Below are 25,428 nucleotides of genomic sequence, written 5' to 3'. Positions count from 1 at the left end.
TCCGCCACCCCTAACCCCGCCCCACTTTGTACTACCCAAGCACATCTTGGGAACCTGATGCGGAAAGTCAGGGACGCTGGAGGTGAAGGGCTCAGGAGGCTGTACGGTGGTCCTAGGTGCGCGTGCCCCCTCTCTGGAGTAGTCCCTGGGGTCACGAGGATTTGAAGAGACGCCCTCCCTTCCCACTGCCCCTGTTCTCCCGAGTGCCAGGCCCCTGTGGACAGGCGCCCTGGGCAGGTCTAGCTGGTTGCTAAAGCCTGCTGGGCCCAGACATGAACCCTGCCCTGGCTGGGAAGCGGCGCGGGAGTACAGCAGTTCCGAGGCTGCCCTCCCCCGAGCCGGCTCCCCCAGCCCTGGAGGAGCCGGCGCAAGACGCGCGGGGGCGGGGCCGCGCGGAGGGGCGGGGCTCACCAAGGCTCCACCTCGCCGCGGCCACTGTTCGCACACCTGGTGCTGATCAGCTACGCAGCCGACTCGCCGCCACCCAGAGCGCCGCGGGCCGGGGCGGAGAGGCGCAGAGCGCCGCGCAGCCTCCGGCGAAGGCAAGGAGCGGTGCCCGGCTGGGCCGGCTATGCCTCCCGCTACTGCGGTTCACGCCGGCGCCCGCGCGCCCGCGGCCTCGGGGAAGCAGCCAGGTTCCGGGGGTGCCGCGCTGTGAGGCCGGGGCCTAGAGTCAGCCGCGGCCGCGCAGGAGGGGCACAGGGCCCGCGCTCGCGGGCGCCCGCGTCCCCGCCTCGGCTCGCTGCCCTCGGCTGCCGGCCGCCATGGCCTCCACCGCCCGGGAGAGCGCGGGCTCGCGGCGCCGGCGACCGCCGCGTCACGGGGCGCTGCGCGGGCTGCTGCTGCTCTGCCTGTGGCTGCCGAGCGGCCGCGCGGCCTTGCCGCCTGCGGCGCCGCTGTCCGAACTGCACGCGCAGCTGTCGGGCGTGGGGCAGCTGCTGGAGGAGTTCCGCCGGCAGCTGCAGCAGGAGCGGCCGCAGGAGGAGTTGGAGCTGGAGCTGCGCTCGGGCGGCGGCCTCCAAGAGGACTGCCCGGGTCCGGGCGGCGGCGGCTACAGCGCCATGCCGGACGCCATCATCCGCACCAAGGACTCCCTGGCGGCGGGTGCCAGCTTCCTGCGGGCGCCGGCGGCCGTGCGGGGCTGGCGGCAATGCGTGGCGGCCTGTTGCTCCGAGCCGCGCTGCTCGGTGGCCGTGGTGGAGCTCCCCCGGCGGCCCTCGCCCCCGGCCGCGGTGCTCGGCTGCTACCTCTTCAACTGCACGGCGCGCGGCCGCAACGTCTGCAAGTTCGCGCTGCACCGCGGCTACAGCAGCTACAGCCTCAGCCGCGCCCCGGACGGCGCCGCCCTGGCCACAGCGCGAGCCTCACCCCGGCTGGGTAAGCGCACGACTGAGGGGCTGGCCTTGGCCAGAGCGCTCGGGTCCCGCAGCGCCCTCGCCAAGTTGGAACGAAACACACTGGTGTCAAGTTATTTTAGCCGCGGGCACCCAGAGGAGTTTCCGGCATGGGTTTTTCTGTCTTAAGAGGAAGCCCAGTAGATTGGCAGAAGCGGGCGGGCGCGTTGAGGTGCTACTGGAATTTTTCTAGGCTTGAAGAGGAAGGCTGATCTGAGAGGATTCGTGGAAATATGATTTAAAAGAGGAGAAAAACTCAGAGAAAAAAGTTTGTTTTAGTCTCATGGGTTGTATAAGGCATGGTTTCTGTTACGTAATTGCAAGAGCAAAATCTAATTAGATGCCGGGCTTCTTATAACACCCACTCCTGTTTCTTAACGTGGCTCTCCTGACTGCTTGCGGTGGCTTTCATCATACAAAAATGGGAGGAAAACTACTGCTCCCTTTTATAAAAAGTGAAAAGAAGGGACTTGATTTTCATTGAAAATAGGAAACTTTAAGGCCGGGCGTGGCGGCTCATGCCAATAATCCCAGCACTTTGGGAGGCCGAGGCGGGCGGATCACCTGAGGTCAGGAGTTTGAGACCAGCCTGACCAATGTGATGAAACCCCATCTCTACTAAAAATACAAAAATTAGCCAGACCTGGTGGCAAGCGCCTGTAATCCCAGCTATTTGGGAGGCTGAGACGGGAGAATCGCATGAACCCAGGAGGCGGAGGTAGCAGTGAGCCAAGATCGGGCTATTGCACTCCAGCCTGGGCCACAAGAGCGAAACTCCGTCTTAAAAAAAAAAGAAAAAAGAAAAAGAAAATAGGAAACTTTAAAGCATGTTTCTTAAGGACTAAAAATGATGCTGACTCGACGGTTTGACTTTTTGTAGATGCTCTGAAGGAGAGAATCAGGACACATACAGAAGGCACAAAAATGGTTGTGGTTGGACATGAATGTCATGGAGGGAATAAGAGACCTTGATTGTGCCAACGTGTGGTCATGCTCTGTGTGTTTAATCTTGCCCTGTTGCTGTTTGATTCGTAATAGCACGAATGATATCAGCAAGATGGGGGCAGAACTCAGCCCCTTTGGAAGTGTGCATTCTCCAAAACCTGTGGATCCATTAAAAGAGTCGGGAAATCTGTGTCCATCAAGTCTATCACATCCTGCCTCCCTCCCCACCTCTAGGTTAGATGAGGCTCAGAACCCTTGTCAGGGGAGCAGGTATTAAAGGGTCACCCTGTGACTGCTTGGCCTTGAGGCAAACACTGGGAAGGACTCCGTAGCTTTCCCGCTGAAGTGGGGGCAGGTGGCACTTTCACTTGGACCCCCACCAGCATCGCTGAGGCCCACGACGGCTGTTCCACACACATCCTCTCTGCCCAAACACAGACCAAAATATCCCGGCAGCAAAGAAACAAAGTCTCTTCTCTGTGTTCTCACTACTTACCTGGAAGAAACTGACACTGCCTACGTGAGCTTTCCTATAAACCCAGAGGAAACCTTTTAGAAGGAAAACAAACAAGGAAAGAATATGCCATAGAAAAAAAATTTAAAGTTTAGATTAAGAGGCTGGGCACGGTGGCTCATAACTAACCCCAGCACTTTGGGAGGCCAAGGCGGGTGAATCACTTGAGGCCAAGAGTTAGAGACCAGCCTGGGCAACATGCAAAACCCCGTGTCTCCTCAGAGGTGGAAAAAGGCAGAAGAACAAGTTTCTTCCTAGGTAGGGGGTTGTTTACTTGGCTTATTTAAATCACAGTTACTAGTCCTCACTCTTAAGTGACTGGAAAAATGGGACATGTCTTCTCCATAGTTAGCAATAGCATGTAAAAAGCAACTGTGCTTAATTCCTTGTAATATGCTTTAAAAAAAGAAAAAAAAGGCATCTTCCCTTTGTGACTGGCAGCAGCATTCTCATTCAGAAAAGCCCCATCTCTTTTTTTTTTTTTTTTTTTTGAGACGGAGTCTTGCTTTGTCCCCCAGGCTGGAGTGCAGTGGCCGGATCTCAGCTCACTGCAAGCTCCGCCTCCCGGGTTCATGCCATTCTCCTGCCTCAGCCTCCCGAGCAGCTGGGACTACAGGCGCCCGCCACCACGCCCGGCTAACTTTTTTTTGTATTTTTAATAGAGACGGGGTTTCACCGTGTTAGCCAGGATGGTCTCGATCTCCTGACCTCGTGATCCGTCCGCCTCGGCCTCCCAAAGTGCTGGGATTACAGGCGTGAGCCACCGCGCCCAGCGAAAAGCCCCATCTCTAAGAGCCCCAGGCCCCTCACATAAATCTCCTTGTTCCTGGATGGACAAGATCTGTCTGCTTTTTCTCACGGTCTGATAATGAAATGCAGACAGACTGGGAAAGAAGGGAGTTTATTTCTGCAACTGGTGGCAGGAAGATGGTTGGAGTGACTTACCAGACCAACTCAAAGTTACAAGTTTTTCTTCAGTGTTTATTTACATTTGATTCCATCTCTGTGCCTGCGTGAGAGTGCGCACCTACAAGCAGGAGTGTTGCATTCACTCTAATCTTTAGGGTCTGGGGTCTGGAAAGTTTCCCTAGAGCCTTGGAAAGATTTCTTTAATTGTAAGTGGCCCTGATACAAGGTGTATGTGTAAGAATGCCTTCGATCAGACATTAGGGTCTGAGAAAGCCCAGGTGAGGTCTTAATGTATTTGTTTTCACATTCCAGGCCTTGTACTCAGGCACCAGTTTCTCCAGCTTGAGTGTTTAACTTATGCATTCATCAGAATTATGGGAAAGGATTAGTGGAAACTGGCTGCTCTGGCTGCTAATGGCGTTGGTGCTGGGCATTGAGGGAACCACTAGAAGAGAAGAGAATCCTGGAGGGTTAGGTCCTAAACATCTGAAAGGCAATGGTAACTTGCTGAAGGGTTTTTCCTGCTCACAGAATGACCCAGTCAGATGAGCATTCCAGAAGAGTCATTTCAGTTGCAATGTATCAAGAGTCGTCACCCTTTGTTCTGTAATGAGAAACTAAGGTGGGATTCCAGTAAGCCCTGAAACTCAAGCACTGGGATGCCTGGCTTGGCCCTTTAGAAGTTTGTTTAGGTAGCAACATTGGCCCCTGTGGAGGAAAGTGATGGGCTCAAAAGCAGGAGGAGAGGCGGTGCTTTGCAGCACTGTGCAGGGTGAGCCAAAGAGGGGCAAGCCCAGCCAGCACTCGAACCAGAGCTTTGGCACTGAAGGAATGGGGAAGTGGATGCCAAAGAGGGTGTATTACACAAACCTGTAGAGTTTTTCCAGTTCTGTTGCTGCTGCTTTAAAATATGTGTGCATTTGGGTGAATTGACTAAGAAGCTTACATCAATTAAAATTTTGGTAACTATGCTCTTAGAAATGTTTTCTTTGTGTAGCTTATCCTTTCAGTCATCTCTGTAGCAGCTGTCAGTCAAGCATTAATATTGAAGTAAACGTAATTAACCTTATATTATTTAGTACCATTCTAGGTTAAAAGTAAATATAGGCTGGGTGCAGTGGCTCACACTTGTAATTCCAGCACTTTGGGAGGCTGAGGTGGGAGGATCACTTGAGGTCAGGAGTTCAAGACCAGCCTGGGCAACTCTCACTACAAAAGAGTGAAAATAGCTGGGTGTGGTGGCGCATACCTGTAGTCCTAAGTACTCCGGAGGCTGAGGCAGGAGGATCACTTGAGCCCAGGAGTTGGAGGCTACAATGAGTAAGTTATGATTGTGCACCAGCCTGGGTGTTAGAGACCCCATCTCAAAAGCAAAACAAAACAAAAACAAAGGTAAATACAGATTTGTTTTGCTGTTGTAGTCATCTGAGCATGCTGACTTCTGTTATAAAAATTAGTTATTAGAGGCCAGGCGTGGTGGCTCATGCCTGTAATCCCAGCACTTTGGGAGGCCGAGGCAGGTGGATCACGAGGTCAGGAGATCAAGACCATCCTGGCTAAAAAAAAAAAAAATTAGCCGGGCATGGTGGCAGGTGCCTGTAATCCCAGCTACTTGGGAGGCTGAGGCAGGAGAATGGTGTGAACCCAGGAGGCAGAGCTTGCAATGAGCAGAGATAACGTCACTGCACTCCAACCTGGGCGACAGAGTGAGACTCTGTCTCAAAAAAAAATAAATAAATAAAAAATAAATTAGGTATTAGAAGCGGTGGACTTCTTCAATTTTCCTAGATGAAAAATTGGATTCCAGAGAATTTCGATGCAGGCTTTATTTTGTATGGCTCTAAGAATCTGGCTTAACTTTTCAAACTTAATATATTTTCCATTCATTGAATACTTTATATCACTCCTATTTTTAAAACTTAAGGATAAGAAAAAAAGAAAATCCATATTAGAGGTGAATTTGGTGTTTTTCAGGTTTGTTTTAATAAACTTTTCAAGGCCAGGCGCAGTAGCTCATGCCGGTAATCCCAGCACTTTGAGAGGCCGAGGCAGTTGGATCACCTGAGGCCAGGAGTTCGAGACCAGCCTGGTCAACATGGCAAAACCCTGTCTGTACTAAAAATACAAAAAATAATTAGCAGGATGTGGCGGCACACACTTGTAATCCCAGCTACTTGAGGCAGGAGAACCGCTTGGACCCGGGAGGCAGAGGCTGCAGTGAGCCGAGGTCGCGCCATTGTGCTCCAGCCTGGGGGATAAGAGCAAAACTCCATCTCAAAATAATAATCTTTTAAAATAAATTTTTTTAATAGTACTTTGAACTTAAGTGATTTTAAAATTAAGTGAAAAATCCACTCTAGAAAATAAAACTGCTTCTCCATATTTACACATTGGTGGGACCTAGTATGCTGCCTTGTCCCCAAAATTGCTACCAGCCAGCATTCCACACAGCCTCTCCTGCGCATATTGTAGCGAAATTCCACAGTCTTAAAATAAATAGAAAAACAATTTCCATTTAATATGCATTCTCTTAGCAGTTCTTTGCTGCATCATATCTATTCAGCAAACAAGATACCTCTCTTCATAAATTAGAAAAAATAAGAAATCATCTTTTATGAATTATTTATTTTCTTTCTTAGAAAAGGATGCGCCTCCACTTAGCAAGGCTGGGCAGGATGTGGTTCTGCATCTGCCCACAGACGGGGTGGTTCTAGACGGCCGCGAGAGCACAGATGACCACGCCATCGTCCAGTATGAGTGGGCGCTGCTGCAGGGGGACCCGTCAGTGGACATGAAGGTAACGCATGTTGTCACTGCTAACAAAAACGGGTATTTCAGTGAAGTGGTCTTTCGTAATGTCCTGCCACTTCATGCTCCCTAAATGTCTGTGTACGCTAGCAGAAGGCATAAAATGGAGAATGTGTAAAACGGATTGTGCCAAAATGGTTTATTATCTCAGTGTGCTTTTCTGCTGAGTGAGCAGCAGTCTCGATCATTTGTCTTGGAGCCTACCCTCCTTCTTGCTGCTGTTTGTGACTTGTCTAGAGGACAAAGACACTTCAAGGAAAAAGACTCATACTTTGTTTTAATGACTCAGATTACTTTTTTAAAGTTCTATTTCTTTTTCTTAGCTCAAGATCCAGGTAGAAAATTTGAAAACTACAAAAGAGTCTAAAGAGGACAATAACAATAGGATGAACTTATCCTTCACACGAGCCAGAAAGTAAACAGCTTACCTGGCAGCGAGGTCTGCTGGGGTGCACCAGGCCTGTGAGGGAGGGAGGCCAGCATGCGGTGCTCCTGCCCGGGGCTCCTGGGATCGCCACCGATGGAAATCAGCCATGTGCCCGGTGGCTGCCTATGCTCAGGAAGTCTTGAGTGGTGAGACAAGCGGCTTTTTATTCACCCTGTCAGGGTGAATTCCTGGCTTAGGCAAATAAGCACTTCCTGACTTAGGCAGATAAGCGGCATCCAAACCACTTCAGTTAGGGAAAGTGGAAAAAGAGGGTGAGGTAAGGAGGCACTGATTTATATTCTACTGGAACCAAAACAAAAACAAATCAGGAAGTCCCTCACCACTGATGTAAGTAAGAGTGATTTTACTCCCCGATTATATTGTGTTAGAATTGGACTCACCCTTGTCCAGTATGGTTTGCCTTTGTCCCCACCCAAAAATCTCACCTTGCATTGTAATCCCCATAATCTCCATCTGTCAAGGGAGAGACCAGGTGGAGGTTATCGAATCATGGGGGTGGTCTCCCCCATGCTGTTCTCATGATAGTGAGTGAGTTCTCACGAGATCTGCTGGTTTTATAAGTGTTTGGTAATTTCTCCTGCCATCTTGTGAAGAAGGTGTCTTGCTTCCCCTTCGCCTTCTGCCACGATTGTTCTAGTAAGTTTCCTGAGGCCTCCCCAGCCATGCGGAACTGTGAGTCAATTAAACCTCTTTCCTTTGTAAATTACCCAGTCTTGGGCAGTTCTTTATAGCAGTGTGAGAATGGACTAATACATCCAGCATCCTTCCCAGCCTCTCCTCCAAACAAGAGCGACTTCCACAACACCTCTTCCAAGGCTCATCTACCGTTTGCCTGACTTTTCCAAGGGCAGAAGCTCACTACTTCACATCATGTCCATGACATTGCTCATCACTGTATTGGGCAAGCAGGCTGTGCCTCCCCTTCCTTCTGTGCATTGGTGCTGGGTCTTCCCTTTGGAGAAACACTGAAGTCATCTTTTTATCCTGCGTAAAAGTTTTGGAGGTCTTTGGAAAAAAAAAAAAAAGAACATCACCACTTGGTATGCTGTTCTCAGAACTCAGCACCCCATGATTTGTCAGATGTTCCTCATATGAATTGATTTTCAGGCCCACCACTATCCTGCCTTGTCTGGATTTTCTCATATTAATCCATACCCTTCTTAACATCTAATACCCCTAATTGAACCCCATATTTAAACTTTGGTTTTCTGACTCATCCATTACCTCCTGTGATCCAGATATTGCCTCTGCTTCTATTAATGAGCTTCATTACATGAACCATGTTAGTAGCTACATCACACAATAGGTTCGTGCTGCATTTTTCCAAGCATGTGTATAACAGCGACGCAGGTAGACCTCAAGTTATGAAGCCATCATCTAAATGACAGAGCCTACACTAGGGGAAGCATCTGTTACCAATTTGTGACTGTCTTAGAATGATATAGATTCATGAATGTCCCCCAAAGGTAACACTCATCCTGCTGAGACTTCATCACAATCAAAACCCCCATGGGTTGAGCACCCACTGAGTGCCAGGAAGCTTAGAGAGCTCTGTAGTCCACTGGGACACCCTCACTTGTAGGCACATCCCCATTTGGTGGATGAAGACTGTCAGGAAACACTGTGGAAGACTTTGAGGTGGGCAAAAGATTACCAAGTACCTTTCAATGGAATGCTGGGGTTGGTTAGTGGATCCTTCAGGGTTAACATCTATAAGTTGCAGAAAACTGATAGTAACCAAATGATTCTTGTCCATAGAAATGCAAAAAAAAAAAAAAAAAAATTGGTATATAGGGGTAATTGGTATATAGGAGAAAATAATTGGTATATAGGAGAAAATAAGATTTCAAACATGACATTTTAGTACATGTAGATACTAACCAATCTATTAATAGATTCATTTCAGTACTGATTAGCAAACCCATTTCAGTTTTGCATCTCCTAGCAACTTCTTTTTCGCATTCATGATTGACTGTATATATGTAGTCTGCAGATTCTTTAAATCAGTTGAACACCTTATTGATTCCCTCTTTAACTAATGTCTTTGAAAAATATTCATGCTATATTTGTGTGAGAGTCATAGCTTTACCATTTTGAGAATTTTCCTTTAACAGTAATTAACCTTCAGGAGCTATACCTCTGACCCCTTTAACTTGAGCAGCCTGATTTCACACCCCAACATTTCTGCCAGGAGAATTGGGCCTCTCAAATCAAATTCCTTTTTCTCTGAGAATGACTTCCTGCTGACTGGAACACTGATGCACTCTGCCCTCAAGCTGCAAAATGGGGCTAAGTTTGAAAGTTGTTGGGAATGGAGGGAGGGCAGTCACACAGCAGAACAGTTAAGTTAAAACCTGATGTTGGATGCCTTTGTTCCTAAGTCCCTTGACTGTCCCTAGCACCCAGGAGCATCCATTCATGGGGCTCTCCCCTGAGCGCCCACCTCCTCCTCTTCTTGAGCCATTCATCCCTCCTCTCATCTCCCCTGCTCTCCACCATCTGCATGGGCTCCTCATCCTTGTTCTCTCTTCTCAGGCAGAGTAGTGATCGCTCCCTTTGTCTCGCAATACTTTAAGATCAGGCTCTAGGGCCCATCTTTGCATGTCCAAGTGACCCAGACAGGTATTCAACCTGCAAGGAATTATGCTGTCAGATTAGTTATGAAACAATTAATAGCGAATTTTTAAGCATCTGGTATGTGTCCAGTACTGTACTAGACACTAAGCATACAGGAAAGCTCATGTTCCTGACTTATCTCATTTATTCGTTATTCATTCATTCATTCATTGACAGAGTCTCACTCTGTTGCCCAGGCTGGAGTGCAGTGGCACGATCAGAGCTCACTGTAGCCTCAAGCAGTCCTCTCACCTCGGCCTCCTGAATAGCTGGGACTATAGTCATGGCTAATTTTTTTTTTTAAACTTTTTGTAGAGATGAGGTCTCACTATGCTGCCCCGGCTGATCTCAAACTCCTGGGCTCAAGCAGTCCTCCCTCCTTGGCCTCCCCAAGTGCTGAAATTACAAGCATGAGCCACAGCACCTGATCTGTGCTTTTCATTTGTGAAGACAGACTAGATGATTGGTCAGAACCAAGAGGCTATCCACTGGATTTAAAGTTATATATTTTCTGCCCTTACATCCACTTAACTGAATATTTACAAAACATCAAAATGCAAGATGACACATATTTTTCAGGCAGCCCATTAAATGACACTGACTTTCATGAGTATTATACATAATACATTTAAATCTGAAGTCAGAATGTAAAATATGACATTTGGGAACATGATACAAAGTAGGACATTCAAGGAGATTTGGAATTCATAAATCAGTACGTTGACTTACATTCATCAGTTGCTTAAAAGTTTCTAACTAAATGATTATCTTAGTCCATTTGGTCTGCTGTAATAAAACACTGTAACTCAGTGGCTTCTAAAGAGCAGAAATGAATTTCTTTCAGTTATGGATGCTGGGAAGTCCAAAATCAAGATACAATCAGATTTGGTGTCTAGTGAGGACCCATTTCCTAGTTTATGACCAGCCATCTTCTCACTGTGTCCTCATAAGGCAGAAGAGGCAAGGCAGCCCTCTGGGGTCTCTTTTATTTTATATTTAAATGTATTTTAACTTTTATTTTAGGTTAAGGGGTACATATGCAGGTTTGTTATATAGATAAACTTATGACTTAACGGCTTGGTGTACAGATTATATCCTTACCTGGGTATTAAGCATATTACCTAGCGGTTTTCTTTTTCTCTAAACCTCTACCTCCTTCCATTCTCCACCCTCAAGTAGGTCCCAGCGTTCTGCTGTCCTGCTTTCTCTGTCTGTGTGTTCTCATTTAGCTCCCACTTATAAGTGAGAACATGTGGTATTTGGTTTTCTGTTCTTGCGTTAGTTTGCTGAGAATGAGGACCTCCAGTTCCATCCATGTTCCTGCAAAGGACATGATCTTGTTGTTTTTTATGGCTGCATAGTATTCTATGATGTATATGTACCACATATTCCTTATCCAGTCTACCATTGATGGGCATTTAGGTTGATCCCATATCTTTGCTATTGTGAATAGCACTGCAGTGAACATATGCGTGCATGTGTCTTTACAGTAGAACAGTTTGTATTTTTGGGGGTATATACCTAGTAATGGGATTGCTGGGTCAAATGATAGTTCTGTTTTAGTTCTTTGAGGAATTGTCACACCACTTTCCACAGTACACCACTTTCCACAATGGGTGAACTAATTTGCACTCCCACCAGCACTGTGTAAGCATTCCACCAGCATCTAGTGGTTTTTGTTTTGTTTTTTACTTTTTAATAATATGGGGCCTCTTTTATAAGGGCACTAACATGCCCTTCATTCATGAGCATGTATCTCCAAATGCCATCACACTGGGCATTAGGTTTGAACATGTGACCTTGGGAGGGCACTCAGCCATTCAGTCTACAGCAGTGACTTCAGAAAACCACACGTAAGGAAGCTTGCTAAAGGATGGACATTATTTAAACCAACAACTTCATTATTAAATTAAAACTTACTGCATCCTGGCCTACCTGCTGTACGTAATTTTTTTAAATAGGTACTACTAAGTTTTTGTAACCAAGTATATACAATGTGTGTGTGTGTGTGCATGCGTGTGTGTGTAATTTAGTCTATACATATATGAGAAGCCCAAACGTGTATTCCTAGCCACTAAATTCCTAGCTAGGAAGATGGGGTTGAGTCAGAAAACAGGCCGAGTCATTCATTGATTTGGCCAGAAGCCAACCACCAAAGGCTGTTACTGTTGAACAGGGATCTTGAGCAGAGATTAGAAGCTCCTGGTTTTATGATCATGTCTGTTTCCAAGTTACAAATTGGATATGTTGTGTGTACATATGTAGATAGTTTTTTATCCTGAAACTTGGAACATATCTGTGAAACACTTTAAACCCTCTCTCCAATGTCATCTTAATGGGAGAAAATGTATAGAAGGGTCACCTGGGCCCTTAAAGGGAAAGCATCCATGTGACATTTCTACATCTTCTAAATAACCAAATGCAAAGAGAGACAGCTCTCGTTAGCTAAAGGAATGAAAGGAGCCAGAGAAGGGACACTAAATCTGGATAGATCTAAATTGGAGTGTGCTCAGGAGGCTGAGGTGATTATCATAATCTGCATCTGGACCCAGTGTCGCTGCATCAGACAGGCAGTGCCTGGGCAGGCAGTGGGGAAGCATGCCAAGGCCAGGTGTGGGGATGGCCCCTGACCCAGGGATGCTCTGTCCTTTCAGCCCCAGTGTTGACAAGAGGTTTCCTAGTGAACTGCAGGCCTGCAGAGTTTTAGTCTGACATTGGCACTCTGAGTTTTGGCGCCCAGAAGCTCAGTGACTCACTGACTTTTGCAGGGAGCTCTGGCACAGGGTGATGCCAGCAGCCTCATGGATGGCACATCCAGCTCCCTGGCCTCAGTGCTTCCTTGGTTTATTTTATTTTATATTTTATTTTATTTTATTTTGAGATAGGGTCTCGCTCTGTTGCCCAGGCTGGAGTGCAGTGGTGCAATCTCGGCTCACTGCAACCTCCACCTCCTGGGTTCAAGAGTTTCTCATGCCTCAGCCTCCCAAGTAGCTGGGATTACAGGCACGCACCACTTGGCTAATTTTTGTATTGTTAGTAAAGATGGGGTTTCACTATGTTGGCCAGGCCGGTCTCGAACTCCTGGCCTCAACTGATCCACCTCAGCCTCCCAAAGTGGTGGGATTACAGACGTGAGTCACCGTACCCGGCCCCTTGGTGTTTTTTAAAATCTCTGTTAACTTTGTCTCCACTCCGATGGCCATGCTCAGAATCTGGTCGTGACTCGGCGTCCCCCTGTCACACCCACCTAAATATCTGCTCTGAATCAATCCTGCAGCCCACTCCTCCACTCACATACCATGGCGGGGGGCCAGCACTTGCTGGTCCCTGGCAGTCTCAGGGCTTCCTGTCTGCTTTCAGGTTGAGCAGCTGGGACAGAGCAGCTTTCTTGTATCACCTTACTTGACTGAAGGCTGCAGGGCCTCACCTAGACATTCTCCAGCATGCCTGTCATTTGCAGCCATGCTCCCTTGTGTTCCTCAGTCCCAAGAGACAGTAAATGAGGGCGTAAGCTATTGTACTGCTGCCTGCCAGCAAGGTCTGCCTGGTTCTGAGCCAGAGCCTGCCACATACCCGCCCACCCCTCCACTTAGGCAGCTCTGAGCTTCACCACCTGCACCTTACCCTGTCTTTGTCTCACCTTGGTTCAGCCTGGTGCCCATAGGAAGAGGCCATAACTAACCCTCCTCTCACTGCAGTTGGAGGTGGGAGGGAAAGTTTCCAGAAAAAAGGAGACACCAGGCCCTGGTCCTACCAGAGCTCAGGCCTCCTGGCCACTGCAGTGACCCAGGCAAGAGACAGGGTGGGGTCAGAGCAAGGTGGTACCCGTGGACAGGGTGATACATGGTCAAATTCTGGATGTGTTTTTAAGGCAGACCCCGTGGGATTTCCCGAGGGACTGGAGGTGAGAGATGAAAGAGGGATCATTAAATGCAATCTTGAGGTCTCAAACCAGAGTTCTAGTCTTGTTTTCAGTCTTATTTATCTGATTCTCTGATCTTATCTGACCGGATAAGATCTGGTCTTATCCGACAGATAAGACCTGAGCCCCAAGTCTTATCCGATCAGAATAAGACCTTATCCGGTCTTGTCCTGAGTCTCAGACTGACTTCCACTTTTATTTCAGTGGGTTCTAATTCCTAGCATCAGTGACCCACTCCAGGCTCTTTGAAAATTCTCTTATTGTCATTAGAGTGCTCTCTGCTGCCCTTAGTATTTTAGCACTCACATAAATGACCCGTTTGGCATTCTCTCAGTGTAGTTGGGTCTGAAGGTAATGTAACAGCATGGCAGTGAGCACTGCTTAACATCTCTTTGAAATAAACAACAAAGGGCAGGTGGCCATCGTTGCCAGCCCTCCAGAGTAAGGCTTTTGCAGGGAAAGTGATGGACAGCTTGTAGGCCGGTGTAGACTGTTTTACAACTCGAGGTCTCAATTCTGTCACTGTCTCAGTGAATGAAAATCACTTCATGGGAATCATTTCTTTATCTGTAAAGAGTCATTGTGTAATGTTGTTCAGTTAGAGATAAGAATCAACCAGTGGAAACAATGGATATATTTAAGCGTTTACTATGGGCCAGGCCCAGCTCTTTTACATGAGTTACCTTATTTGATCCTCATCAGGTAGGTACTGTTATTATTTCCATTTTACAAATGAAAAAAAAACTGAGGTTTAGAGACATTAAGTGACTTGTACATCATCACCCAGCTGGTACAGGGTAGGGCTGGCATTCAAACCCATGTCTATTGGACACCGGCTTCTGTGCTCTTAACCACGCACTAGTGTTTCTTTCAGTGTGGATCATGGGTCACCTGGGTGGGCTGGGTAAGTGTAGAATCCTGGGTCCCGCTCTCCTGACCAACCCACTGACTCTGACTCTCTGAGGCTGGGACCTGGAAATCCATACCTTAGCTAAAGTGGCATAAAATACGACAACCACGGTATCTCATTATATCACCTCTAAATGATTGTGAAGCATCCTGTGGGTGTGTATATGTAGTGTTGACAAATCCTCTAAGCCTAAGTCAGTCCAAATTCTAGGATTCCCTAATTAAAAACAAGCAGATGGTTCTTATAATACTGCAATCCTCTGTAATTTCAAAAGTCCATTATTAATGCATCCATGTAATAGAATGTTGAATGGTCAGCATTCGGCAGAGGACACTATCCAGCCTAGTTCATTTAAGCAGAAATGAATTTTTTTAAGTAGAATATTAAATGGGTAATAGAATCATTAGGAAAGCTGAAGAAACAGTCTTTTGGCTGAATGTCCAGCAAAATCCTACCACAGAGCTGAGCCTTAGAAGCTGTTGCTCCAGCGTGCTCAGCAAGCTGCCTGTGAATGTTGGGAGAGCAGAGGGCAAGCATGGAGCCCTGGGTTAGGGAGTGATCAGAACTGAAGCCCAGGAGGGCCTCTGCAAGGAATGAGTGGGGGAGCTTGGATAGAAAAGGAGGCCAAGGAAGCAGGGGTTTTCAAATAGCCAAAGTGGCCAGCGTGGCCAGATACAGTAAAAGGGCTAGCTAAACATGAATTTTTTTTTTTTTTGGGAGATGGAGTCTCACTCTGTCACCAGGCTGGAGTGCAGTGGGTGATCTTGGCGCACTACAACCTCCGTCTCCCAGGTTTTCAAGTGATTCTCCTGCCTCAGCCTCCCGAGTACCTGGGACTGCAGGCACACGCCACCATGCCCAGCTGATTTTTGTATTTTTAGTAGAGATGGGGTTTCACCATGTTGGCCAGGATTGTCTCCATCTCCTGACCTCATCGTCCGCCCGCCTCGGCCTCCCAAAGTGTTGGGATTACAGGCGTGAGCCACTGCGCCCAACCATACATGGATTTTTTAAAAACTAGTATTGCTGATCTTGACACCTAGATGGCTTTTGCTAGGTCAGTGAGTGACTTTTGCCAGCACTGTTTCAGGGGGACGGTGAGGAAAGCAGCTCCACCAGGTGGGCGAAGACTAAATGGGAAGTGAACCAACAGAAACGGCAAGCGCGGCACAGCGAGGCCTTTCAGTGAGCCCTTTCAGTGAGCCAAGTGGAGATGGGAAGGAAGCGGGGCTGTGATTGGCGAGCCCTTGGAGCTCAGGGAATTTTTTTATTTGTTGTTTTGTTTGTTTGTTTCTTAAGATGAGAGACACTTGGGCATTGTAATAGCAGAGCCATTTGAAAGAGAAGTGAGTCTATGTGTCAGTGTTCTAAAAGTCCTAGCAAGAAAGAGGGCAAGGACTAGAAGGAGGGGTTGGCCTGGAACACAGGAGGGATAGCTACTCCCTGCCGGCTCTCAGAAGGAGATGACAGTGGGTACAGGTAGGGCCCCAGGAGGAGGTGGGTGGTGGAGCCCTAGTCATGGTCCTGATTTTCTCCCTGAAGCTGATGAGGCCCCCTGCTGAGATGGAAGGGCCTGGATCCTGAGCGTGAGGCTGGGGATGAGGTGCAGGTTTGGAGCAGCAACTGCTGCAGACAAGAGAAGGGATTGTGTCAGTCAAGGTCTTGGCCACCTAAATAAACTAGAACTGATGAGTTCAAGGTGGGCCAGCTGCCAGCAGCATGTGATGTAGTTCAGCAGCCTCAGGCTGGAGTGCAGAGGCAGGTCCCGGGGCTGCTCTGAGGACATGGACTTTCGGTAGAGGATGGTGTTGGACTCGGAGCTCAGGACTGCTGCTCAATGTCATGTGTCGCATCTGTGTGGCAGGTGCCTCAATCAGGAACCCTGAAGCTATCCCACCTACAGGAGGGAACCTACACCTTCCAGCTGACAGTGATGGATACGGCCGGGCAGAGAAGCTCTGACAACGTGTCAGTGACGGTGCTTCGTGCGGCCTACTCCACAGGAGGTGAGAAGAAGGCCCTTCCCTCGCTTCCCACTGCTTATGGAAGGCGGCGTCGTTGGCATCATTGGTGCTTTGTCTTCTGGCTCTGCGCTCCATGGGCTCTTCCACTTTATTTTTGGTTATTGCTGAATGAGAGAGTCTTTGCTAAAAATACAATAACAAAAGCAGGCTCTCTTCTGTTTTGGGCTTAGTTGATGCTACTGGGTTGGGGTGGAGGGAGCACTCCAGGGGATGAGAAGAGATGCTCCCGCTTTTCTTGACTTCATCAAAGACAATTGCCCGGCTATTCTGGGAGAGGACTTTGTTTACAGATGGATGCTCCATTTGATGCATCTGTTCCAAGAGGGAAGCTAAGGAGTTTAGTGAAACCAGCTGAACTCGTGGAAGCAGAGAGTGGAATGGTGGTTACTGGAGGCTGTGCAGGGGACCGACTGGGAAAGGAGAGACACTGGTCAAAGGGTACAAAGTGTCAGTGAGACCGGAGGAACAGGTTCTGGTGATCTGTTGCACACCATGGTGACTATAGTTAATGATAATGTATTATCTGTTTCAAAATTGCTAAAAGAGTAGGTTTTAAATGTTGTCATCACAAAAAGATTACAAGTAGGGGAGATGATAGATATGTCAGTTAGCTTGATTTAATCATTCCACAATGCAAACATATATCAAAACATCACATTGTGCCTCATAAATATATACTCTCCTTTTTTGTCAATTAAAAATACATATAAAAAAACAAGGAAAAGGCATACCACAGGATTGAAGAAAGACTTGGCTCTTGGGTGTAATCAATTGCTGATATAATAAATCACTTCAAAAATATTAGAAAGAGAAAGAGTGCAGCTAAGGAGTATGGTTAAAATTAATTGAAATATGCAAAGGACACGTCAATTTGAAAGTACTGCCTACACATTTTCATAGACTACACAGATGCATAGCTATATTAATAATATTACTTTAAATACATTTGATGGTTGTCACATTCTGTTGTACAATGTAACAATGTAAAATTTATTTCATTCATCTATGTTTCTTTTCTAAAGATCTACTTTTTTTTTTTTTGACATGGAGTTTTGCTCTTGTTGCCCAGGCTGGAGTGCGATGGTGTAATCTCAACTCACTGCAACCTCCGCCTCCTGGGTTCAAGCAATTCTTCCGCCTCAGCCTCCCAAGTATCTGGGACTACAGGCGTGTACCACCATGCCCTGCTAATTTTGTATTTTTAGTAGAGACAGGGTTTCACCATGTTGGCCAAACTGGCCTCAAATTCCTGACCTCAGGTGATCTGCCTGCCTCAGCCTCCCAAAGTGCTTAGACTACAGGCATGAGCCACCGCGCCCAGCCCAACATCTACATTTCTAAGAAAGATTAGGTCATCAAATTTTAAAAAATATCCATTGCATGGAACTTAGCGACACTAAAGATATTGTAGTATTGTAGAGGGAACCCCTCACCACATGCACGATTCACTTCTGGAGAGGTGCTAGGATCTTGTACATTTAAATATCCTGTTACTCGGTCATTATGTATTTTCTTAGTGTATGCAGCATGCAAGGACCTTGCCAGGCACTGGGGATAGAGTGGTGCACTGGTGGTCCCTGACTTCCTGTCACCAGCCATCACTCTGGTAAACTTGCAGTAAGTCTCTGACATTGTTGAATTCTCAGTATTCACTACTCAGGATCTAGATGGTAATTAAGCCAGCAGTGTGCAGAATGAGGATAAAAGAGTTGGAACAGGACTGTAATTTACTTGTACTATATTGGATCTAGACCTCTATCAAAAACAGAGGTTAGTATGCATACTGGAAATGAAATTTTCCGAGGAGTTAGAGATTTTAGAATCCTAAGGACTTGTCAACTTTGGTAATTTTCATAGATGACATTAAAAATTTGTTTGGCTGATCACTCCCTGCCCAGCCAGGGGTTAAGCTTACTGTAAGTTACAGAAGGAGGGTAACCATTCACAGACAGGACAGGCACCAAACTCCAGCCCATACCAGCACTGTGAGGTCACCAGTGATAGCAAGTAAACAGAGTCTGTCCAGCCCAGCCTGGATTCCATCAGCCCTGCCGATTCATTGCAGCTGGACAGCAGAGCCAGCCAGCTACTCAAAACATCGTTGATCCCTTGGCCACCAGGACCAGTGGAGACATGACACTGGCTCCAGCAGGGATGGCTCACTTCTGTAGAACTGGGCGCCCTCTAGAGGGCTTTCCCCCTGGGTACGAGGACTCACCTGGACAGGGTCTGAGTCAAGTGCTGACTCTGGGAGGAAAGGACTCTTGGGAAGAAGACACAGAAACCCTGTCATCCCCACAGAAATCAGAAAAGGATAGCTCTTGTACAACTGAGGTGCCTGGGAGGGAGGAAGGGCCTGCACTGATAGGAGCAGATGGCCAGTACCTCACCAGCCACTTGTTTGCCCTGGTTTATTTACTCAGGCAGCTTTCCAGGCTCCAGAGGTAAATTGCCAGCTGTAAATTTCTGGCCCTTCTCCAAGATAGTAATAAACTGTATTTGAAGTGGCAGAGAGTGATGCATGAGTCATTTTTGTTTACTCAATGGCTGCTTGAGTATATGTCCTGTGTGGGTAACTTTATATGGAAAATAAAAAGGAATTGGTGTAGTACTAACTGCTGTCTAGAATCACTTACTAGTTATATTGGAATAACATGCTGTGAATTAAAGTTAATAAAACACCACAGAGAGACATTGGAAAATAGAGGTAGAAGAGACAAGTGTTTCCCACCCGTCCACTGTATGTATTGGTCTTGCAATGAATGACCCAGATGTTATGGTAACCAAGGGTGACACCAGCTGAGGTAGACAGATGAGCAGGTACCCTGCTTATATGATCATAACTTAGTTCAATTTTTAGTAAGTTGACATTTTGAACATTTTTCATGTTTAGAAAAATGATCTATTCAAACAGCAAGCCAGCAAGCTCTTCCAACATGATCTAGCTCAGCAGTCTCCAAACAGGGTGCCCCTGAGTTGTTCGAGACATTTTTAGGGTGAGAAAGAAGATAGCAGAGTTTATATTTTTGTTGATTTTTAAGTTTTTTCCTTAAAATTTCAGTATATTTCATAAGATACACCCATGTTAGTACAGTAGTATGCACATATTATTTATAAATAAACTGGACTAGCCAGATGTTGTGAAACACGCCTGTAATCCCAGCTACTCAGTAGGCTGAGATGTGAGAATTGCTTGAGAATGGGAGGTGGAGGCTGCAGTGAGCTGAGATTGTGCCACCGTACTCCAGCCCGGGGCGACACGGCGAGACTCCGTCTCAAATAAATAGATAAATAAATAAACTGGAGATGCCTGTTCAACAATATATATATTGATCAGGATGCATGATCAAAAAAGTTTGGAGGCTGCTAATCCAAAAATAGAAAATTTACAAATATGGATCCATCTCCAAAACCACCAAGGAATAAATAAAACCTTGAGATATTTGGGATTTTCATGCCATGAATTTAAGAAACCTGACGAGGAACTGTATCCCGCTTGATACCCAGCGTGTCCCCCACCTCCGCTCCCTGCTTCTTCCCAGTGGCCAGAGCTGACTCTCCTTCCGGCCCATATTCTCAGTCATGACTGCAGGCTCTTTGCTTCCTCTTCTTCCACAGGAGCTTCTATCAGCCTTTATTTTCTTTAACCTCTCTTCCTTCTGGATCAGTATATCTTCAAATTGCCTTACACCAAGATAGACTCCTTTCCCAACCTCTTGATTTAACTACTTTTCAATAAAAGATGTGTCCAAGGCTAGGCGTGGTGGCTTACATCTGTAATCTCAGCACTTTGGGAGGCCGAGGCAGGAGGATTGCTTGAGTCCGGTAGTTCAAGACCAGCCTGGGTAACATAGTGACACCCCATATCTAAAAAAAAAACAAGTGTGTGTCCAAGATTTCACTTGGGTTTGTGAACTCTGCCCAGCCATTTGATTTTGAAGGAATGTCATGTAATCTGCCACTCCCCCATGTTCCTGAGAGAATTGTCTAGTCCATTCTGTCCCTGTAAAACTGTGGAGCGCCTATGACCTGCTTCTAGCCTTATGCCTTAGTCCATGTTGCCAGTACCAGATAGTCACCTGGTTCTCATCTAGCTAAGTCATAAAGTTGGCTTAATCAAGGGAGAGGGAAAATGCATTTCAGGAAAATATTTGTAACTCCTATAAATTGCACTGCAAATTAAAAGCTCCTAAGAACTCCAGAAGGGAGAAAATGTCTTTTTTTCTTTTTTTTTTTTTTTTGAGACAGTCTTCTGTCGCCCGAGCTGAAGTGCAGTGGCGCAATCTTGGCTCACTGCAACCTCTGCCTCCTGGACTCAAGTGATCCTTCTGCCTCAGCCTCCCGAGTAGCTGGGACTACAGGTGCATGCCACCTCGCCTGGCTAATTTTTTGTATTTTTAGTAGAGATGGAGTTTCACTGTGTTAGCCAGGATGGTCTCGATCTCCTGACCTCATGATCCGCCCGCCTTAGCTTCCCAAAGTGCTGGGATTACAGGTGTGAGCCACCACGCCCAGCCAATGTCATTATTTCATGAAACTAAATTCATGCCAGCCCATAACTAAATATTTTGTTTATTCTCTACAGTATCAGGGATGTTATGATAATCAACAAATAGGATTCAATAGTAAAAAGTTAATCTCAATGAAGAGTATTACTTAGGAAACAAGAATGTAAGACATAGCATATGTAAAATAGTACCTCTGGGCCAGGGACGGTGGCTCACACCTGTAGTCCCAGCACTTTGGGAGACCGAGGCAGGTGGATCAGTTGAGGTCAGGAGTTCGAGACCAGCCTGGCCAACAAGGTGAAACCCCATCTCTACCAAAAAATACAAAAATTAACCAGGTGTGGCGGTGCATGTCTGTAGTCCCAGCTACTCCAGAAGCTGAGGCAGGAGAATCTCTTGAACCCGGGAGGTGGAGGTTGCAGTGAGCCGAGATTGCACCACTGCAACTTCAGCCTGGGCAACAGGGTGAGACCTCATCTTAAGTACGTACGTAAGTAAATAAATAAATAAATAAAATGGTACCTCTGTTAAAACATAGCCAACTGCCATCCATTGAGTGGGACGGTGTTAGGTGGCCTCCTGCAGAACAATCAACAGCCAGAAGAAGAGGTTCCAACAATGGCATGTAGGAATGAATGCAGAGGGAGACAGCTGAGGCGGGGAAGCAAAGGTGGAGTGAGACCTGGGCTGCCGCTTCTCTGTGCCACCTCCTGAGCAAGGCAAGCATGGAGAACAGCCCTCAGACCAAGAGCCCCTGAGGCGTCCAAAGAATTAAGTTGGGAGGCTCAAAAAGAGCCTTCCTGCCTCTTCAGAACCTGTTGCTCAAACTGTTAGGTTTGCCTGATTATTTGCGTCTCTTCCCCCAAATGCATTTTATCATCCCCACAGACTCCCGTTTGTCATCCCCATCTTGATTTTATCATCCCCACGGACTCCCCTTTGTCATCCACATCTTGAGAATCTGAACTTCTCCTGCACTCCTGTGACTTGAGATTTGTTTACAAACAGGATGTTTGCACACTTGCTCGCGCTACCACTTCTTCTGTGACGATGGCTGCTGCATTGACATCACGCTCGCCTGCGATGGAGTGCAGCAGTGTCCTGACGGGTCTGATGAAGACTTCTGCCAGAATCGTGAGTTGGCTGTGTCACATTGCCAGGCAGTGGCTGGAAGGGATGGAGTTGGGAGGTCTGTGTTCTGAGAATAAAACGCAAATGCAGTGTCCTTCCCCTGCTTGATTTTGGTTATAACTTTACATGTAAAAGCTATGCCTTAAATGAGAATTCAGTATGTCTCCAGTCTAAGTCGCAAATGTCAAATTTTCAATATTGCTTATGTTTTTAATTTTTTTCAATTTTCCAGGATTTTTCTATCCTAAAAATGCTGCATATCATGTGCTTTCTTAAAAACTGACGTGATTTGATGTTTTGTTTTGATAATTTTTTTAAGAAAATTTACAATACACCAGGGTATGGCTGAGTCAGAGCCAGAGCTGTAAATCAGTCTTATAATGTCATACACATAGAAATGCCCTGTAAGAAAGAAGAAAAACTGACAAAAGTCTAATGAAGTATGGATTTGAGGAAGGACAAAGAGTGGCAAAACCTTAAGTTTACATTTAGTATTTGTCCATTTCTTTTTCTTTCTTTTTCTTTTTTTTTTTTTTTTTGACACCAGTTCTCACTGTCACCCAGGCTGGAGTGCAGTGGCACGATCATGGCTCACTGCAGCCTCGACCTCCCCAGGCTTAGGCGTTTCTCCCACCTCAGCCTCCCCAGTAGCCAGGACTGCAGGCATGTGCCACCATGCCCAGCTAATTTTTGTTAATTTATTGTAGAGATGGGGTTTTGCCTTGTTGCCCAGGCTGGTCACGAACTCCTGGGCTCAAGTGATCTCCTACCTCTGCCTCCCAAAGTGCTAGGATTATAGGCATGAGCCACCATGCTGGGCCCTGTCCATTTCTTTATGTGTAACATTTGGAAAGCTGACTATTGGAAGAAGAAAGAACAGATTACCCATTTGAAAACAAGAGAGAATAGATTTTTACGGTCCTCTGACATGTCTTAGATGAGTGGGCTGTTATATCCAAATATCCGTGATTCTAAATGAGCTGCAGATGTAGTGCTTTTAGTATTAAAGCTCAGAAAAGAAATCCAGCAACTAACAGTAGCTCTTCCACACTTCAGTGGGCCTGGACCGCAAGATGGTAACCCACGTGGTAGCTAGTCCTGCCCTGCCAGGAACCACAGGGCCGAGTGAAGATGCAGGGGTTGACTCCTTGGTGGAAAAGTCTCAGAAAGCTACTGCCCCAAACAAGCCACCTGCATTATCAAACACAGAGAAGAGGAATCATTCCGCCTTTTGGGGACCAGAGAGTCAAATCATTCCTGTGATGCCAGGTAAGGATTCAGGGCAGGTTCTCAACGAAGAACCTTGTTTTCTGTAGTCAAACTTGGCTCACAATTAAGTTTATGTTTGAAGAGTGTTAAGGAAGTATCTTGAAATAAGAGTTGAAATTAAGAAGTTAGCCAGAAAGGGGGGAAAAAACCTTGACATTTGCACTAATGTATAGTAAGGGACACTTAACTAAATACACTCATACATATATACCTACTCCAGAGATACCAATACATTTATTTGTAAATACATTAACATTTAGCTTACAGAAACCAATACCCTAAAGTGTTAAATTTTAGGTTGCTTTGAAATGAAACAGCATAATCATTATGTATTTGTGTAAATCCTCTTCACCCAAGCAAGGGAACATTTAAAAAAGTCATCTTGAAAGAGATGCATGTGCTAGTAATTCAATGTTATGCCTCCAATTTAACTAAATCTATCACTAAAAAAAGTAAGGCTAATAAGATTTATTTTATTTTATTTTATTTTTGAGACAGGGTCTCACTCTGTTGCCCAGGCTGGAGTACAGTGACGCGATCACAGCTCACTGCAGCCTCAACTTCCCAAACTCACATGATCCTCCCACCTCAGCCTCCTGAGTAGCTGGGACTATAGGTGTAGTAGCTGGGACCATCATGCCTGGCTAATTTTTGTATTTTTTATAGAGACAAGGTTTTGTCATGTCGCGCAGGCTGGTCTTGAACTCCTGGGCTCAAGCGATCTGCCCACCTCGGCTGGCCTCCCAAAGTGCTAGGATTATAGGTGTGAGTCACTGCACCTGGCCTAAAATACATTCGCATGACTAAAGCATTACAGAATTTAGCCAGATGAAGTGACTCACCTATAATCCCAGCTACTCTGGAGGCTGAGGCAGAAGAATTGCTTGAGGTCAAGAGTTTGAGACCAGCCTGGGCAACATAGTGAGACCTTGTCTCAATCAATCAATCAGTAAGTATTACAGGATTCCATCATTTTTTTCACACTTATTATTTGCATGATTATGTGACATGAGACAGAAATAGAGATTATCACATTTCCAAAAGCTTTTGTAATGTCTTTTCAGACTCCGCATAAATTGTATTGAAATAACCTGACATGATTTTAGTAGGTTTATTAAGAAAAATTTTTGTTCATTGTACAAGATATGGAAGATGCAAAATAATTTAAGGACAGTGAACTTAAAATGCCACCTCTTTTGAAAACTGCTTTTAATATTTGTTATATTTCCTTCTACTCCTTTGTTTACGTGCCTTGTAGATTTTAAGTGCCTCCATAAAAATTTGTCTGCAAAACATTGCATTCTAAGGGGCTTTTCTTTCTGAGTTTTGGTTAAGTATATTGCAAGTGTCTGCTTTTTTGGTCCATTCCTTGTTGGTACTGCCACCTACTGGTAAAATCAGTAAAATCGGCAAGCCTTTGGATGTGGTTTTAGTGGGTTTTCTCTGCTTAAGACAGTTTGTATGGAGAAGAGCGTCACAACCTAAGAAACAGAGTCAGGGGAGACCAGGCGTCTTTGGCGGGACTGCCAAAGGGGTGAAGAGTTTATGGAGAGATCTGTGTTATCAGAGGCCAGGATGGATGAATTCCTACCATCTCACTGTGGTGGAGAGAACCGCGTGAGCATGAACAAATTAGCTGAAAGTAGAGTCGAGACCAAAGCCCGTCTTGGCTCTACCTTTAGAACCTTGAATAAGTCCCTTCATATCTCTAGACCTCAGTTGCTATCCCGGCCCGCGGGATAGTCAGAGCAGGCCCTGGAGGAGGGGGTGGGAATTTGGGGAACAAGAGACACGAGAAACGGAGACAAGACAGTGCTCTGATCAAGTCTCGTTTAATGGCGGTAATGCACTGCCTTATATACACTTGGAAGGGAAGGGGTTGGGCTAAGGCGGAAATGATCTCATTGCCGAGGGCGTGGCCAGGTTAGTTTCGGTTTCTCCGGTCGGACGTCATGTTGCGCTTGCGCTATTAAGTAACAATTTTCCCGGGCGCGGGAAAAGTGAGTGAGGAAGCAGCAGGAAGAGCGCCA

At 46.3% G+C, this 25,428-nt stretch overlaps 1 protein-coding gene and 1 long non-coding RNA gene across 5 annotated transcripts in view; one reads left to right on the top strand and one right to left on the bottom strand.

The window, feature by feature from the left end:
• Positions 1-437: 437 nt before the first annotated feature.
• LRP11 (LDL receptor related protein 11) overlaps positions 438-25,428 on the top strand; it is a 65,910-nt gene continuing 40,919 nt past the window's right edge. For 3 of the 4 annotated variants that reach the window (XM_065543570.2, XM_065543571.2, XM_005554190.4), the window contains exons 1-5: positions 438-1,377; positions 6,402-6,559; positions 16,331-16,472; positions 22,007-22,132; positions 23,186-23,398. In XM_065543570.2, the coding sequence (XP_065399642.1) occupies positions 765-1,377; positions 6,402-6,559; positions 16,331-16,472; positions 22,007-22,132; positions 23,186-23,398 (1,252 nt within the window). In that variant the 5' untranslated portion in view covers positions 438-764. The remainder of the gene's footprint in view (positions 1,378-6,401; positions 6,560-16,330; positions 16,473-22,006; positions 22,133-23,185; positions 23,399-25,428) is intronic. The other variant, XM_065543572.2, reaches the window with a different exon arrangement.
• Positions 5,729-7,136, bottom strand: LOC141410070 (uncharacterized). The gene is made up of 2 exons (XR_012433528.1): positions 6,999-7,136; positions 5,729-6,010 (listed from the first exon to the last, which is right to left on the bottom strand). It is a non-coding gene; the product is annotated as an uncharacterized lncRNA (long non-coding RNA).

This window comes from Macaca fascicularis, chromosome 4, assembly GCF_037993035.2.
Source record: "Macaca fascicularis isolate 582-1 chromosome 4, T2T-MFA8v1.1".
Classification (NCBI taxonomy): Eukaryota; Metazoa; Chordata; class Mammalia; order Primates; family Cercopithecidae; genus Macaca; species Macaca fascicularis.
The sequence above is the reverse complement of the archived record's forward strand: the minus strand, read 5'-3'. Positions and strand labels throughout refer to the sequence as shown.